General features: G+C 42.0%; 1 protein-coding gene across 4 annotated transcripts in view; it reads right to left on the reverse strand.

The window, feature by feature from the left end:
* Window positions 1-15913, reverse strand: part of ccdc102a (coiled-coil domain containing 102A) — a 131590-nt gene that overhangs the window by 24612 nt on the left and 91065 nt on the right. For all 4 annotated transcript variants that reach the window (XM_061963845.2, XM_061963844.2, XM_061963843.2 and 1 more), the window contains exon 7: window positions 5665-5874. In XM_061963845.2, the coding sequence (XP_061819829.1) occupies window positions 5665-5874 (210 nt within the window). The remainder of the gene's footprint in view (window positions 1-5664; window positions 5875-15913) is intronic.

Here is a 15913-nt window from a genome sequence, read left to right on the forward strand (position 1 = left end):
GGGCGTGCCTTAAAGGCACTGCCTTTAGCCTCCTCTCTCACCTGAAAAGGAGACTATTATATATGTCTCCGTTATCCATAGGTTTATCTATAACCCATAAAGTAGGCAGGCGCGGAGCTATTTCTCAGCATGTGTTTATTCCAGCCGGCACGTTAATACACTGACACACAACATCCGGATTCCCATCATGCATTGCTTCAAAACTACGGCAAGTAGTAATGTCCAAAAACATAACAGAGACGAAGCAGAAGAACGAAGAAGAGACATGGCGACGACGAGTAAGAAGCAGAAGTACGCTTTCAAGTTCCAAAATGATTGGAAAAAATAATTTCAGTTCATCCAGGACAGCTCGAAGGGGAAGTGTTATGCTGCCTGCAAATTTTGTAGATCAGACTTCTCCATTGAACACGGTGACCGAACGGATATACTCATTCATGAATGGATATATATATATATATTATATATATATATATATATATATATATATATATATATATATATATATATATATATATATATATATATATATATATATATATATGTCTTGATAAGGTTATCCAAAAAATAGTGCTCGATACCGTAGTAGAGCGCAATATATGTATGTGTGGGAAAAAAAATCACAAGACTATTTCATTTGTATACTCTAGCCTTTAAGTAGCCCCCCTGTTGGACCAGTTGATCTGCCGTTTCTTTTCTTTTCTCCTCTGCTCCCCTTTTCCTTGAGGGGGGGGGGCACAGGTCCGGTGGCCATGGATGAAGTGCTGGCTGTCCAGAGTCGGGACCCGGGGTGGACCGCTCGCCTGTGCATCGGCTGGGAACATCTCTGCGCTGCTGACCCGTCTCCGCTCGGGATGGTGTCCTGCTGGCCCCACTATGGACTGGACTCTTACTACTATTATGTTGGATCCACTATGGACTGGACTCTCACAATATTATGTCAGACCCACTCGACATCCATTGCTTTCGGTCTCCCCTAGAGGGGGGGGGTTACCCACATATGCGGTCCTCTCCAAGGTTTCTCATAGTCATTCACATCGACGTCCCACTGGGGTGAGTTTTTCCTTGCCCGTATGTGGGCTTTGTACCGAGGATGTCGTTGTGGCTTGTGCAGCCCTTTGAGACACTTGTGATTTAGGGCTATATAAATAAAGATTGATTGATGATTGATTGATTTCATCTCTACAGGCCTGTTTCATGAGGGGGGGTACCCTCAATCATCAGGAGATTTTAATGGGAGCATTCGCATACCATGGTTTATATAGGGCACAGAGTGGGTGGGTACAGGCTGGCGTAGGGGCGTGGTGATTGGCTCATGTGTTACCTAGGAGGTGTTTCCGTCTATGGCGGCATGCTGTTACAATCTCGCTGCGCTTGTTGAGGGATGACAGGTCTGGACGGTAAATAATAAACAGTTTCTCTTTCAAGCATAGGTTGCATCTTTTATTACCACTATTGTAAGGTGTGCTGGATGCAAGAATTTGCCATGTTATTGAATATTCAACATTATTGTCTTTGAGGTCCCAAATGTGTTTGCTGAGTTCTGTGGTATTTCGCAGGTTTTTGTTCCTGAAAGAAGCCTTGTGATTGTTCCATCTGGTTTTGAATTCTCCCTCGGTTAATCCTACATATGTGTCGGATGTGTTAATGTCCTTGTGCCTTACCAATCTAAGGTAATACGCAAGGACATTAACACATCCGACACATATGTAGGATTAACCGAGGGAGAATTCAAAACCAGATGGAACAATCACAAGGCTTCTTTCAGGAACAAAAACCTGCGAAATACCACAGAACTCAGCAAACACATTTGGGACCTCAAAGACAATAATGTTGAATATTCAATAACATGGCAAATTCTTGCATCCAGCACACCTTACAATAGTGGTAATAAAAGATGCAACCTATGCTTGAAAGAGAAACTGTTTATTATTTACCGTCCAGACCTGTCATCCCTCAACAAGCGCAGCGAGATTGTAACAGCATGCCGCCATAGACGGAAACACCTCCTAGGTAACACATGAGCCAATCACCACGACCCTACGCCAGCCTGTACCCACCCACTCTGTGCCCTATACAAACCATGGTATGCGAATGCTCCCATTAAAATCTCCTGATGATTGAGGGTACCCCCCCTCATGAAACAGGCCTGTAGAGATGAAATAGTCTTGTGATTTTTTTCCCCACACATATATATATATATATATACATATATATATATATATATATATATATACATATATATAAGTACGGATTATTTATTTATAAACATTAAATAAATAATATATATATATATATACTTATATATATATATATTTACACACATATTATATGTATATATATATATATATATATATATATATATATATATATATATATATATATATATATACATACATTGAGGGACGGCGTGGCGCAGTGGAAGAGTGGCCGTGCGCAACCAAAGGGTCCCTGGTTCAATCCCCACCTAGTACCAACCTCGTCATGTCCGTTGTGTCCTGAGCAAGACACTTCACCCTTGCTCCTGATGGGTGCTGGTTAGCGCCTTGCATGGCAGCTCCCTCCATCAGTGTGTGAATGTGTGTGTGAATGGGTAAATGTGGAAGTAGTGTCAAAAGCGCTTTGACTACCTTGAAGGTAGAAAAGCGCTATACAAGTACAACCCATTTATATAAATAATCCGTTCATGAATGAGTATATCCGTTCGGCCACCGTGTTCAATGGAGAAGTCTGATCTACAAAATTTGCAGGCAGCATAACCCTTCCCCTTCGAGCTGTCCTGGATGAACTGAAATTATTTATATATATATATATATATATATATATATATATATATATATATATATACTTGCCGTAGTTTTGAAGCAGTGCATGATGGGAATCCGGGTGTTGGGTGTTGTGTGTCAGTGTATTAACGTGCCGGCTGGAATAAACACATGCTGAGAAATAGCTCCGCGCCTGCCTACTTTATGGGTTATAGATAAACCTATGGATAACGGAGACATATATAAAAGTCTCCTTTTCAGGTGAGAGAGGACGCTAAAGGCAGTGCCTTTAAGGCACGCCCCCAATATTATTGTCCGGGTGGAAATCGGGAGAAATTCGGGAGAATGGTTGTCCCGGGAGATTTTCGGGAGGGGCACTGAAATTCTGGAGTCTCCCGGGAAAATCGGGAGGGTTGGCAAGTATGGTTCCACCCCAATTATCTCTCAAAATGTTTTGAGTTTTGGGCAGTCCCAAAAGATGTGGTTTCCTATCTTTTCACACAGTCATCAATACATATTAGTTTTCGTCTTGTCGAATTTTGGAATTAGAAACTTTTTAAAATATCTCACATTCACCTTCCAATTAAATTCTTTCCACACTGGACTGCTGGTCAGTTTGTAAACATGTTCACAAATGCTAACCCTAACACAGTCGAAAAACCAATCAAATTGATTAATAGATACTACATTATATTTGCATTTTCTTTTAAAGTCACAAAGTTTAATAATCAGGGCCCAGATGCACTAAACTTCCGTTAGTACCACGATGTCCAAAACATGGCCGATTGTGTGGTCCCCCGCACTCACGAATCAATGATGTGCATTAGTTAGTTTATACAGCGTGTCATTATGGTCCTTAATTTTATCAAATCCAAATGAATGTATCCAGGTGTCTTAATCGAAATGATCAGAATACATTTGATAGTTTTCTGGATAGTTTCACCTTCCAGGGGCACTGGACTTGTTCCAGCTTCAGAGGCACGTTAGACCAAAAGTACTTAAACTGTCCTTTAATGCAAAACAAACTCTTACCTGTTAGTACCTGTTCCTGTTTATTTGGGATCTGCATAACTCACAAAACATTTGAAATCAAACCATGGAGGCAAGCTGAAGATATTTATCAAATAATCTTGCTTTCTTCCAAATTTGCTCAAAACGAGCCGTTCGGAATTCGAGGCTTCAATGACGTATTTTGCCTTCATTACATCAGTGGATATCGCCACATAAGGTAGAGGTTTACCCGAAGAGCTTTGCGCGAGTCCATCATTTTTATTCAGTCGTAGTCCAAAGTTGTAGTCAATAAGTTCCGTATTTGTCTCTTTCCTTTCGTGTGGGGCAGATTGGCTCGTACTTGCACATGCATACAAATGCATGTACATGCAAAGTTCAAATTTGAATGACAATAAAAGGAAGTCTAAGTCTATACTACAATCCTACACTGTTGCCGTTTCTAATAAAAAGTAGCGTATGGTTCAAACATTTAACTTGAACTCCGTTAGTAGACCCGATATGGAAGCGTTAAAAAAATACAACATGGCTGACGAGTAGAAGACAGTCAAAGGGGTTTGCCAGGAGGAGGACTTTGGCACGTAAATAAGATCACCCACAAAGCGGCACATTCTGAAGAGATAGTCAGAAAGCAGCTTGAAGATGGTCTGGAAATCTAAATCTATGAAAAATTTAAAACAAAGCACCACGATGACATGTAACTAGGACCACAAGGGAATGTTTTGAATGTACAAAAAAAATCATAATAGGATCCCTTTAACTGCGAGGAGGTGGTGCCTGCCTTCCGCACAAGTGCAGCTGCGATAGGCTCTAGCCCCCCCACACTCCGAGAGGGACAAGCAGTTTGACAGGAAACACCCATATTTAAGAGTTGTTCCACCAAAACGCGCATCATAGTTGCAAGCACACAATGCCAGACTTAAAGGGGTCATATAAAAATGTGTTTTCTACATTTGAAACACTTCCTTGTGGTCTCCATAACATGTCATTGTTTTACCGTTCAACTGAAATTATGCTCGCAGTTAAAAGCAGTACAAAAATCTGAGAGGCTGCACATATCTCAAAAGTTAATAAGTTGAGGTACCACTGTTTCTTTTATTGATATAACGGCGATTTGTGATTAAATTGAAAATCCCTTATTTTACACATTTTAATGGTAAATTTACCATATTTTGAAATGCTACTGTTGACACAAACCACCACTCTGCTTTATACCAAACAACGTATTTTCTGGAAGCTGTTGTGATGCAGTCCTTTTGATTACTGTAATTTGATTGATTGATTGATTGATTGATTGAGACTTTTATTAGTAGGTTGCACGGTGAAGTACATATTCCGTACAATTGACCACTAAATGGTAACACCCGAATACGTTTTTCAACTTGTTTAAGTCGGGGTCCACTTAAATTGATTCATGATACAGATATATACTATCATATATACTATCATCATAATACAGTCATCACACAAGATAATCATCAGGGTGTATACATTGAATTATTTACATTATTTACAATTCGGGGTGTGGAGGGGGGGGTTAGGTTTGGTTGTTATCCTCAGTCATCAACAATTGAGAACAGAGAAATGGATATTGAAACAGTGTAGGTCTGACTTCGTGTGTATTGACTTGCATATCAGTAGAAAGCATAGTCTGGCGCTACACAAATCACAGAAAGTATTGCAATAGTTAAGATTTACAGTAATTTAAAATAGCACTGTGGGACAGATTAAAAATCTTAACATGCTGTGGCTGGCTCTAGAAAGTCTGTCCTCATTATTTTGTCCATATATAATATACTGTATGTTAGTGACTTAGAAATTGTCCAACTTTGCATTTGCAAACATTAAATCATCATCAAAGACATAAATATTTTCAAAAATACTGCTTTTTTACCTTGTTTTTCTCAAACAACTCAGTCTGCATGGTCTTTAGGTCAGTGTCGATTGCTGACGCAGCCTGACGACGTTTTTTTGCGAGCTGTTCTTCCAGGTCTTCAGCCTGAGCCTTCAGCTTCTTATTGTCACGCTCCAGTGCCAGCTTGTCTGTTTCCAAGCGCTCTCTGCGACCCCATTCTGCCGCATTCTCCACCTGCAACCTCTCCATCTGGCCAGCACACAGATTTCAATGATATGATTAATTCATAAAACATACGCTAACTTTGGAAAGCCACATATTTGACATCAAAACAAAAACAAATCCCGAACGCCTCCCTAGGGAGGTGTTTAGAGCACGTCCGACCGGTAGGAGGCCGCGGGGAAGACCCAGGACACGTTGGGAAGACTATGTCTCCCGGCTGGCCTGGGAACGCCTCGGGGTCCCACAGGAAGAGCTGGACGAAGTGGCTGGGGAGAGGGAAGTCTGGGCTTCCCTGCTTAGGCTGCTGCCCCCGCGACCCGACCTCGGATAAGCGGAAGAAGATGGATGGAGATGGATGGATGGACAAAAACAAATCGATCTGTTGCTAACAGATCTCTTTATTTCCTCACCCTTTTGGAAAACAGTATTATTTTAACACAGGAAGTGAATAAACTATCAGTAATTACTACGACATGAAGAAGAAGCAGGATTAAATAAATTCTTCCGCGATTCTTTTCAGACATGTTGAATCGTGTAAACGTGATGTATTTTACTTTAGTTCTGTTAAGCATGTCTAAAACAAATAAACCCATTAGCATACTTTGAACCCTTAAACATGAATTAAACCATCTTAATTCTTCACCTTTTTTGTGGAAATGTAATTATTCCGTGAAGATATTTTGAGTTTATCCCTGACAAAGATATGAGCACTACATCGTTTTTATAGTAGCTTTATTTTAACAGAGACAAAATGTAAACAGTACTAGTGTAGTAGTGGTGTATTGTGGTTTCTTGCTCTTCTATTTGGATTTCTGTGAGAGAAACATTACAAATTAGAATGTTTACACCTACAAGTTTGACAGTAGTGATGTTATTCAACATTTTTCTGCAAACTAACAAGTACAGTCCACATGATGAAAAACACCTTAATTGTGCTGTCATGTGACCACATGACGTTTTTTTGTGGTCTTGTGTGACTCATTCAGGTCTTGAATGTCAAACTTCAGACTGTACACTTGTCTTCTTGAGCGTTGCAGGATGTCAATTCATTACAGCAAAGTGTGTTATTAATGTTTTTCTTGCTGACTATGCTCCAAACCCCCTTGACAACATCATTAGATCATCCCTTGGAAATATGGGCTGCTCCCTCACCTTTCTTACAATCATCCTTGACCTATCAGGTGAAATCTTTCATGTAGAACCAGAGGGACTGTTAGTTTCTGTTTCTTACATTATTACTTATTACTCTCTCTATAACCCCAACCTACTCAGTGGCCTAGTGGTTAGAGTGTCCGCCCTGAGATCGGTAGGTTGTGAGTTCAATCCCCGGCCGAGTCATACCAAAGACTATAAAAAAATGGGACCCATTACCTCCCTGCTTGGCACTCAGCATCAAGGGTTGGAATTGGGGGTTAAATCACCAAAATGATTCCCGGGCGCGGCCACCGCTGCTGCCCACTGCTCCCCTCACCTCCCAGGGGGTGATCAAGGGTGATGGGTCAAATGCAGAGAATAATCTCGCCACACCTAGTGTGTGTGTGACAATCATTGGTACTTTAACTTTAACTTTAACTTTAGTATCGGTCTTTTTTGGGTATAAGATCTTGTAGAGAAAAATTGTTGTACATTCTTGGGTAGTAGGTTAGTTTGCTTTGTACATAACTTTAGCTGTTTGCAAATGCACTCATATTGAAATATGGTATTTCAATATTTGTGATTTAATAAATAACGGGGTTGTATGTTCTTTATATCCAACATTATGTATTATCCTAATTGACCTTTTTTGTAACACTGTTTATGAATGAAGTGTACATTTGTAGTTGTTTCCCCATATTTCTACACTATAACTCAGATATGGTAACACTTGTAAGCAGTAGAGAATATGAAGTGATTTTTGGCCCAAACATATTTTGCTTTATTCATTATTGACGTGCTTCTTGCTACTTTATGTTGTGTATTTTTTACATGAGGTTTCCAGTTCATTTTATCATCTATTATTACACCCAAAATGTGTTTCATTTGTTAATTTCTTCTGTTATTATTTGTATTTGCTTTTGTGTGTTCTCTCCTGAACAAAACACAGTTGTATCAACTGCAAATAATAGTAACTTTAAGTCCTTTATAACTTTACAAATGTCGTTTATATAAAGATTGAACAACTTTGGTCCAAGTATTGATCCCTGAGGTACGCCACAAAATATTTTCAGCTCTGTACAAGTGTGTCCGCCTATCTTCACGTATTGCTTCCTGTTGGTTTAGTAGCTTCTTACTCAGTTCAAGACCAACCCTCTGATTCCATACCTCTCATTTGTTTATTAAGATGTGATTGATTGTGTCAAATGCTTTTGTTAAATCCATAAACACTGCAACTGCACATTTTTTGCTATCTATTGCACTGGTGATCTCTTCCATTATTTCAATTAATGCCATTGATGTTGAGATGTTGGCTCTGTATCCATATTGGTTGTCTGTGAGTGTTTTATTTTTATTTATGAATGTCTCTAATCTGTTGTTAAAGTTTTTCAATAATAGAGAAACATGTCCGTAGTTTGTAAACTGGTGTTTGTCACCAATCTTATAACTTGGTACGACTTTTCCAATTTTCATTTTATCTGGGAATTTGCCTCCTTTGGAAATCTCCTCAATAACCTTTTTTTATAATTTCCATATCAATTCCATTACAATCAGTTGAAGTCTTGGATTTACATTTTTTTACAATACTGATTATGTACTCTTTTGTCACACCTTAGAAGAACATAGAGTTGGGATTTCTGTCTTAAGTGTCATTCAAGACCTAAACTGACTCGGGATCTGGAATCTTTTCCTCCAGATTTGGTCCAATGTTCACAAAATACTTATTGAAGCTTTCACCTACTTTGTGCATATTGTAATTTTTTTACATTTCCGTCTGAGAAGTATTTAGGATAATCTTTCTTAGCTCCATTTTTAATAATGTTATTTAGGATGCTCCATGTTGCTCTCATATTGTTTTTGTTCTGGTTCAATAATTGACTAATATAATTTTCTACATGTTCGTAGTATGCTAGTTAGCTTGTTCGTATACGTTTTGTATTTCTTTTCTGCCTCTGTAGATCTTTGTGATATAAATGTTCTGTATAATGTATTCTTCTTGTTGCACGCATTTTTCAGTCATTCTGAAAACTAGCAGATGATTACTGATGTCGGCCACTTGTGGTATTATTATCAAAATCATTAGTAGAAATATTATCAATAAGTGTTTCACTGTGTCCTGAGATTCTGCTTGGCCTTGTGATTTTAGGATATAAACTCAAGCTGTACATTGTGTCCATAAAGTCATCTATGGTATTTTGTTTGTTAGGGTTCAAGAGGTCAATGTTGAAGTCTCCACATAAGAAAGTTATTGTTTGACTGATTTCAGTAAAAGTTGCCTTAAAGGGGAACATTATCACAATTTCAGAAGGGTTAAAACCATTAAAAATCAGTTCCCAGTGGCTTATTTTATTTTTCGAAGTTTTTTTCAAAATTGTACCCATCACGCAATATCCCTAAAAAAAGCTTCAAAGTGCCTGATTTTAACCATCGTTATATACACCCGTCCATTTTCCTGTGACGTCACAGTGATGCCAATACAAACAAACATGGTGGATAGAACAGCAAGGAATAGCGACATTAGCTCGGATTCAGACTCGGATTTCAGCGGCTTAAGCGATTCAACAGATTACGCATGTATTGAAACGGATGGTTGTAGTGTGGAGGCAGGTAGCGAAAACGAAATTGAAGAAGAAACTGAAGAAACTGAAGCTATTGAGCCATATCGGTTTGAACCGTATGCAAGCGAAACCGACGAAAACGACACGACAGCCAGCGACACGGGAGAAAGCGAGGACGAATTCGGCGATCGCCTTCTAACCAACGATTGGTATGTGTTTGTTTGGCATTATAGGAAACTAACAACTATGAACTAGGTTTACAGCATATGAAATACATTTGGCAACAACATGCACTTTGAGAGTGCAGACAGCCCAGTTTTCATCAATTAATATAATCTGTAGACATACCCTCATCCGCTCTCTTTTCCTGAAAGCTGATCTGTCCAGTCCAGTTGGAAATGCGTCTGCTTTGAGTGTCGCAGGATACCCACACATTCTTGCCATCTCTGTCGTAGCATAGCTTTCGTCGGTAAAGTGTGCGGAACAAACGTCCAATTTCTTGCCACTTTCGCATCTTTGGGCCACTGGTGCAACTTGAATCCGTCCCTGTTCGTGTTGTTACACTCTCCGACAACACACCGACTAGGCATGATGTCTCCAAGGTACGACAAACAGTCGAAAAAACAGAAAATAACAGAGCTGATTTGACTCGGTGTTTGTAATGTGTTTGAGAAAATGGCGGATTGCTTCCCGTTGTGACGTCATCGCTCCAAGAGCGAATAATAGAAAGGCGTTTAGTTCGCCAAAATTCACCCATTTAGAGTTCGGAAATCGGCTAAAAAAATATATGGTCTTTTTTCTGCAACATCAAGGTATATATTGACGCTTGCATAGGTCTGGTGATAATGTTCCCCTTTAATCCAGTTATCAAACGTATCAATGTTTGACTGAGGTGATCTATATAAACAACTGATGAGTAAATTTTTGCTTTTTTCATTACATATTTCAATGGTTATGCATTCTAAGATATTATAAATAGCTAGGGAGGTGTTTAGGGCACGTCCGACCGGTAGGAGGCCACGGGAAAGACCCAGGACACGTTGGGAAGACTATATCTCCCGGCTGGCCTGGGAATGCCTAGGGATCCCCCGGGAGGAGCAGGACGAGGTGGCTGGGGAGAGGGAAGTCTGGGCTTCTCTGCTTCGGCTGCTGCCCCCGCGACCCGACCTCGGATAAGCGGAAGAAATTGGATGGATGGATGGATATTTTTTACCACTTTGTATTTAGGTTCTTCATCAAATACACAGCTACCCCCCTCCATTCTTGTTGGTTCTGTTGATATAATTTAGTTCATATCCTTCCAGGTCAAAATCCATTCCTTTTTTAGCATCCATCCATGTTTCTGAGATAGCAATAACTTTGAAGGGTTTGTTGAATTGTTCCAAAAGATAGCGATAACTTTGAAGGGTTTGTTGAATTGTTCCAAAAAATGCTTCACGTTGTTATAGTTTGCTAACAAACTTTTGCTGTTTAAATGAATAATCGACAGTTTACTGTCTATTTTAATGTTTCCGTTATATTGTTCGTCTGTATAATAAAAACAAATATTCATGGTGTGAAAGAAAACAATTATATCTGGATCCACAATATATCCTTATCTAATTACGGACTATTGTGATCTATGCTGATGAAGGTTTTCAGTTCGATACTTTCCTGTTCACCAATCATTTGTGTTGCTCTATGAATGCCTATAAGTGTAGAATGTGCAACTTCTTGTTCGGTAATCCTTTGGAGCGTTGTAATTTTGTAGTTGAATGTCAATGTTTGTTTTCCGTCAGAATCCATTATCGTTGTTGTAGATGCTGGAAGTTCTGATATTCGTCCAGATCCTTGATGTCATTGACAACTAGGACTCTTGCTTGTGAACCTCTATTCAACTTTATGTAGATTTTTCAGTTGGCGCTTCAAGTTCCCAGAATTTTCCCCCTTTTCCTCAAGTCACGTGCTTTCTTGGCGAATTCAGCATTGCTTTTAGTGTGGTGCTCGTTCATGTACACATTTGTGTCCTTCAGCTTTTTTCTTTGTGTCAGCAATGCTGTTTTGGATTTCCTGTTGGCGATCTTAACGATGGTGACTGGCGTGGTGTTGTTGCCTCTTCTATTCAGTGGAATGCATGCATCAACGGTGTTCATATCGACATCAATTCCCTTTGATTGCAGAAAGTTGACCACTTTTTGCGCTGTTGAAGCAGCGTCCATGTCGTCTGGTTCTCCTTTGTTGTCAACTGCTATTGCATAGGATCAAGGATTGATGCGTAGCCCTGCAATGATGTCATTTTGTCGTGTAAACTGATCCATTTCCTCTTTGATGTTTTGCAAAACAGTGATATTCCCCATATTGGTGACATCTTGTTGAGGTGTTGTCTCAATGCAGCCATCTACTCCCTGAAGTTCTTTAAATCAATGTTATTTAGTTGCGACTGTTGCCGCAAAGTTTCTATGCCAATTTTAATGTTCTCCACAACACTGCTGTTGTCCCAATGGCTGTTGTATTGCTGCTTGTCATTAGACTGTTGGCGCAATGTTGCATTCTCCTCTTTCAGCTTCTTCACCTCCCGTTTTATGCTTTGTTGTCTTCACATAGAATCTTCATTTATTCTCTGAACTTTTTAAATTACATAATTTCATTACGACATTATTTTCTGTCTTTGATAATCTGTTGTTGGATATCTGCAACATATTTTTGTACACCGTTGATCATCCGTTCCTGGAGATTGTCTACATTGCTTTGTCTCTTATTTATACCATTTGTACTAACTTTAAAGTCTGGTTCCACCTCTGGTAACGATGTATTGCCCCGTTGACGGCCTCTTGTCGTGCTCATGGTTGCTCGGCAGCAAAGTGAAGCCGTTGGTGTTGTTAGCTTTTGCGGTAAGCGGCGGCTCTATGATGTTTTTTTGTTTTATTTCACGTATTTGCACTGGCCAGAGCTGTGTCAGCCTTTCTTGTAGATAACTTGTGTGGTCAGAAGCGATTAAAAACGTTTAAAATATGTCCAACTCCTCCGGTTTTGTTGTTAAGCTGTGGGTTGCTAGGTAACTGCTTTGAGTTAACATTTAGCGAGTTAGCCCCCAGCTTTTTGGCAGTTTCGGTTGGCTTATTTTAGCGAATCTGTGCCTCCCGCTGGGCAGTGTTGTAGTCGATCACAAGCTGTCCTGTACTTGTGATCACAATCAGTAGTCAGGAACTCACAGGTTTTTGGTCAAAACTGTAGTGTCGGGAGCGGAGCTCTTCTAGTTTATGTCCTCTCTCAGAAACGAAAGATCATTTTTTTTGTTTATTAATAAAAAAAGGAAAAATAATAATTATTTTAAAAATATTAAGGAAAAATAATATGAATACAATAAAAATAATATTTTAGATTAAGAGAACTGTGGTACCTCAGCTTGGCGTGACCTAAGAAATTTGAGTAACGAGGCTCCCCACTACAAATTGGCAAAGCAAATGCAACAGTGAAGCCCGTAAGATTTGAACAAAACATTCAGGGTCTCACTCATTCGCATTTACCAATAGCTAGCAAGGCATACATTTTTTTTAATACAATGGAAACAAAAAAAGACCTCCATGAAGAATACAAACGAAGGACCCAGATTTCCCTTGCCCGGACACGGGTCACCGGGGCCCCCCTCTGGAGCCAGGCCCGGAGGTGGGGCACGATGGCGAGCGCCTGGTGGCCGGGCCTGTCCCCATGGGGCCTGGCCGGGCACAGCCCGAAGAGGCAACGTGGGTCCCCCTTCCAAAGGGCTCACCACCCATAGCAGGAGCCATAGAGGTCGGGTGCAGTGTGAGCTGGGCGGAAGCCGAAGGCAGGGCACTTGGCGGTCCGATCCTCTGCTACAGAAGCTAGCTCTTGGGACGTGGAACGTCACCTCGCTGGGGGGGAAGGAGCCCGAGCTAATGCGCGAGGTCGAGAAGTTCAGGCTAGATATAGTCGGACTCACTTCGACGCACAGCAAGGGGTCTGGAACCAGTTCTCTCGAGAGGGGCTGGACTCTCTTCCACTCTGGCGTTGCCGGCAGTGAGAGGCGACGGGCTGGGGTGGCAATTCTTGTTGCCCCCCGGCGCAGAGCCTGCACGTTGGAGTTCAACCGGGTGGACGAGAGGGTAGCTTCCCTCCGCCTTTGGGTGGGGGGGACAGGTCCTGACTGTGGTTTGCGCTTACGCGCCAAGCGGCAGCTCAGAGTACCCACCCTTTTTGGATTCACTCGAGGGAGTACTTGAGAGTGCACCCCCGGGTGATTCCCTCGTTCTTCTGGGGGACTTCAACGCTTGTTGGCAACGACAAGAAACCTGGAGAGGCGTGATTGGGAAGAATGGCCGCCCGGATCTGAACCCGAGTGGTGTTTTGTTATTGGACTTTTGTGCCCGTCACAGATTGTCCATAATGAACACCATGTTCAAACATAAGGGTGTCCATATGTGCACTTGGCACCAGGACACCCTAGGCCGCAGTTCCATGATCGACTTTGTAGTTGTGTCATCGGATTTGCGGCCTCATGTTTTGGACACTCGGGTGAAGAGAGGGGCGGAGCTTTCTACCGATCACCACCTGGTGGTGAGTTGGCTGCGATGGTGGGGGAGGATGCCGGACAGACCTGGCAGGCCCAAACGCATTGTGAGGGTTTGCTGGGAACGTCTGGCAGAGTCTCCTGTCAGAGAGAGTTTCAATTCCCACCTCCGGAAGAACTTTGAACATGTCACGAGGGAGGTGCTGGACATTGAGTCCGAGTGGACCACGTTCCGCGCCTCTATTGTCGAGGCAGCTGATTGGAGCTGTGGCCGCAAGGTAGTTGGTGCCTGTCGTGGCGGTAATCCTAGAACCCGTTGGTGGACACCGGCGGTGAGGGATGCCGTCAAGCTGAAGAAGGAGTCCTATCGGGTTCTTTTGGCTCATAGGACTCCTGAGGCAGCGGACAGGTACCGACAGGCCAAGCGGTGTGCGGCTTCAGCAGTCGCAGAGGCAAAAACTCGGACATGGGAGGAGTTCGGGGAAGCCATGGAAAATGACTTCCGGACGGCTTCGAAGCGATTCTGGACCCCCATCCGCCGCCTCAGGAAGGGGAAGCAGTGCACTATCAACACCGTGTGTGGTGAGGATGGTGTTCTGCTGACCTCGACTGCGGATGTTGTGGATCGGTGGAGGGAATACTTCGAAGACCTCCTCAACCCCACCAACACGTCTTCCTATGAGGAAGTAGTGCCCGGGGAATTTCAATGTTTATTTATATATATATAGCCCTAAATCACAAGTGTCTCAAAGGGCTGCACAAGCCACAACGACATCCTCGGTACAAAGCCCACATAAGGGCAAGGAAAAACTCACCCCAGTGGGACGTCGATGTGAATGACTATGAGAAACCTTGGAGAGGACCGCATATGTGGGTAACCCCCCCCCCCTCTAGGGGAGACCGAAAACAATGGATGTCGAGTGGGTCTGACATAATATTGTGAGAGTCCAGTCCATAGTGGATCCAACATAATAGTAAGAGTCCAGTCCATAGTGGGGCCAGCAGGACACCATCCCGAGCGGAGACGGGTCAGCAGCGCATAGATGTTCCCAGCCAATGCACAGGCGAGTGGTCCACCCCGGGTCCCGACTCTGGACAGCCAGCACTTCATCCATGGCCACCGGACCTGTGCCCCCCCCCCCTCCACAAGGAACAGGGGAGCAGAGGAGAAAAGAAAAGAAACGGCAGATCAACTGGTCTAACAGGGGGGCTATTTAAAGGCTAGAGTATACAAATGAGTTTTAAGATGGGACTTAAATGCTTCTACTGAGGTAGCATCTCTAATTGTTACCGGGAGGGCATTCCATAGTACTGGAGCCCGAATAGAAAACGCTCTATAGCCCGCAGACTTTTTTTGGGCTCTGGGAATCACTAATAAGCCGGAGTTCTTTGAACGCAGATTTCTATTTCTTGCCGGGACATATGGTACAATGCAATCGACAAGATAGGACGGAGCTAGACCGTGTAGTATTTTATACGTAAGTAGTAAAACCTTAAAGTCACATCTTAAGTGCACAGGAAGCCAGTGCAGGTGAGCCAGTATAGGCGTAACATGATCAAACTTTCTTGTTCTTGTCAAAAGTCTAGCAGCCGCATTTTGTACCAACTGTAATCTTTTAATGCTAGACATAGGGAGACCCGAAAATAATACGTTACAGTAGTCGAGACGAGACGTAACGAACGCATGAATAATGATCTCAGCGTCGCTAGTGGATAAAATAGAACGAATTTTAGCGATATTACAGAGATGAAAGAAGGCCGTTTTAGTAACACTCTTAATGTGTGACTCAAAGGAGAGAGTTGGGTCGAAAATAATACCCAGATTCTTTACTGATTCGCCTTGTGTAATTGTTTGGTTGTCAAATGT

Source organism: Nerophis lumbriciformis, linkage group LG06 (genome assembly GCF_033978685.3).
Source record: "Nerophis lumbriciformis linkage group LG06, RoL_Nlum_v2.1, whole genome shotgun sequence".
NCBI lineage: Eukaryota > Metazoa > Chordata > Actinopteri > Syngnathiformes > Syngnathidae > Nerophis > Nerophis lumbriciformis.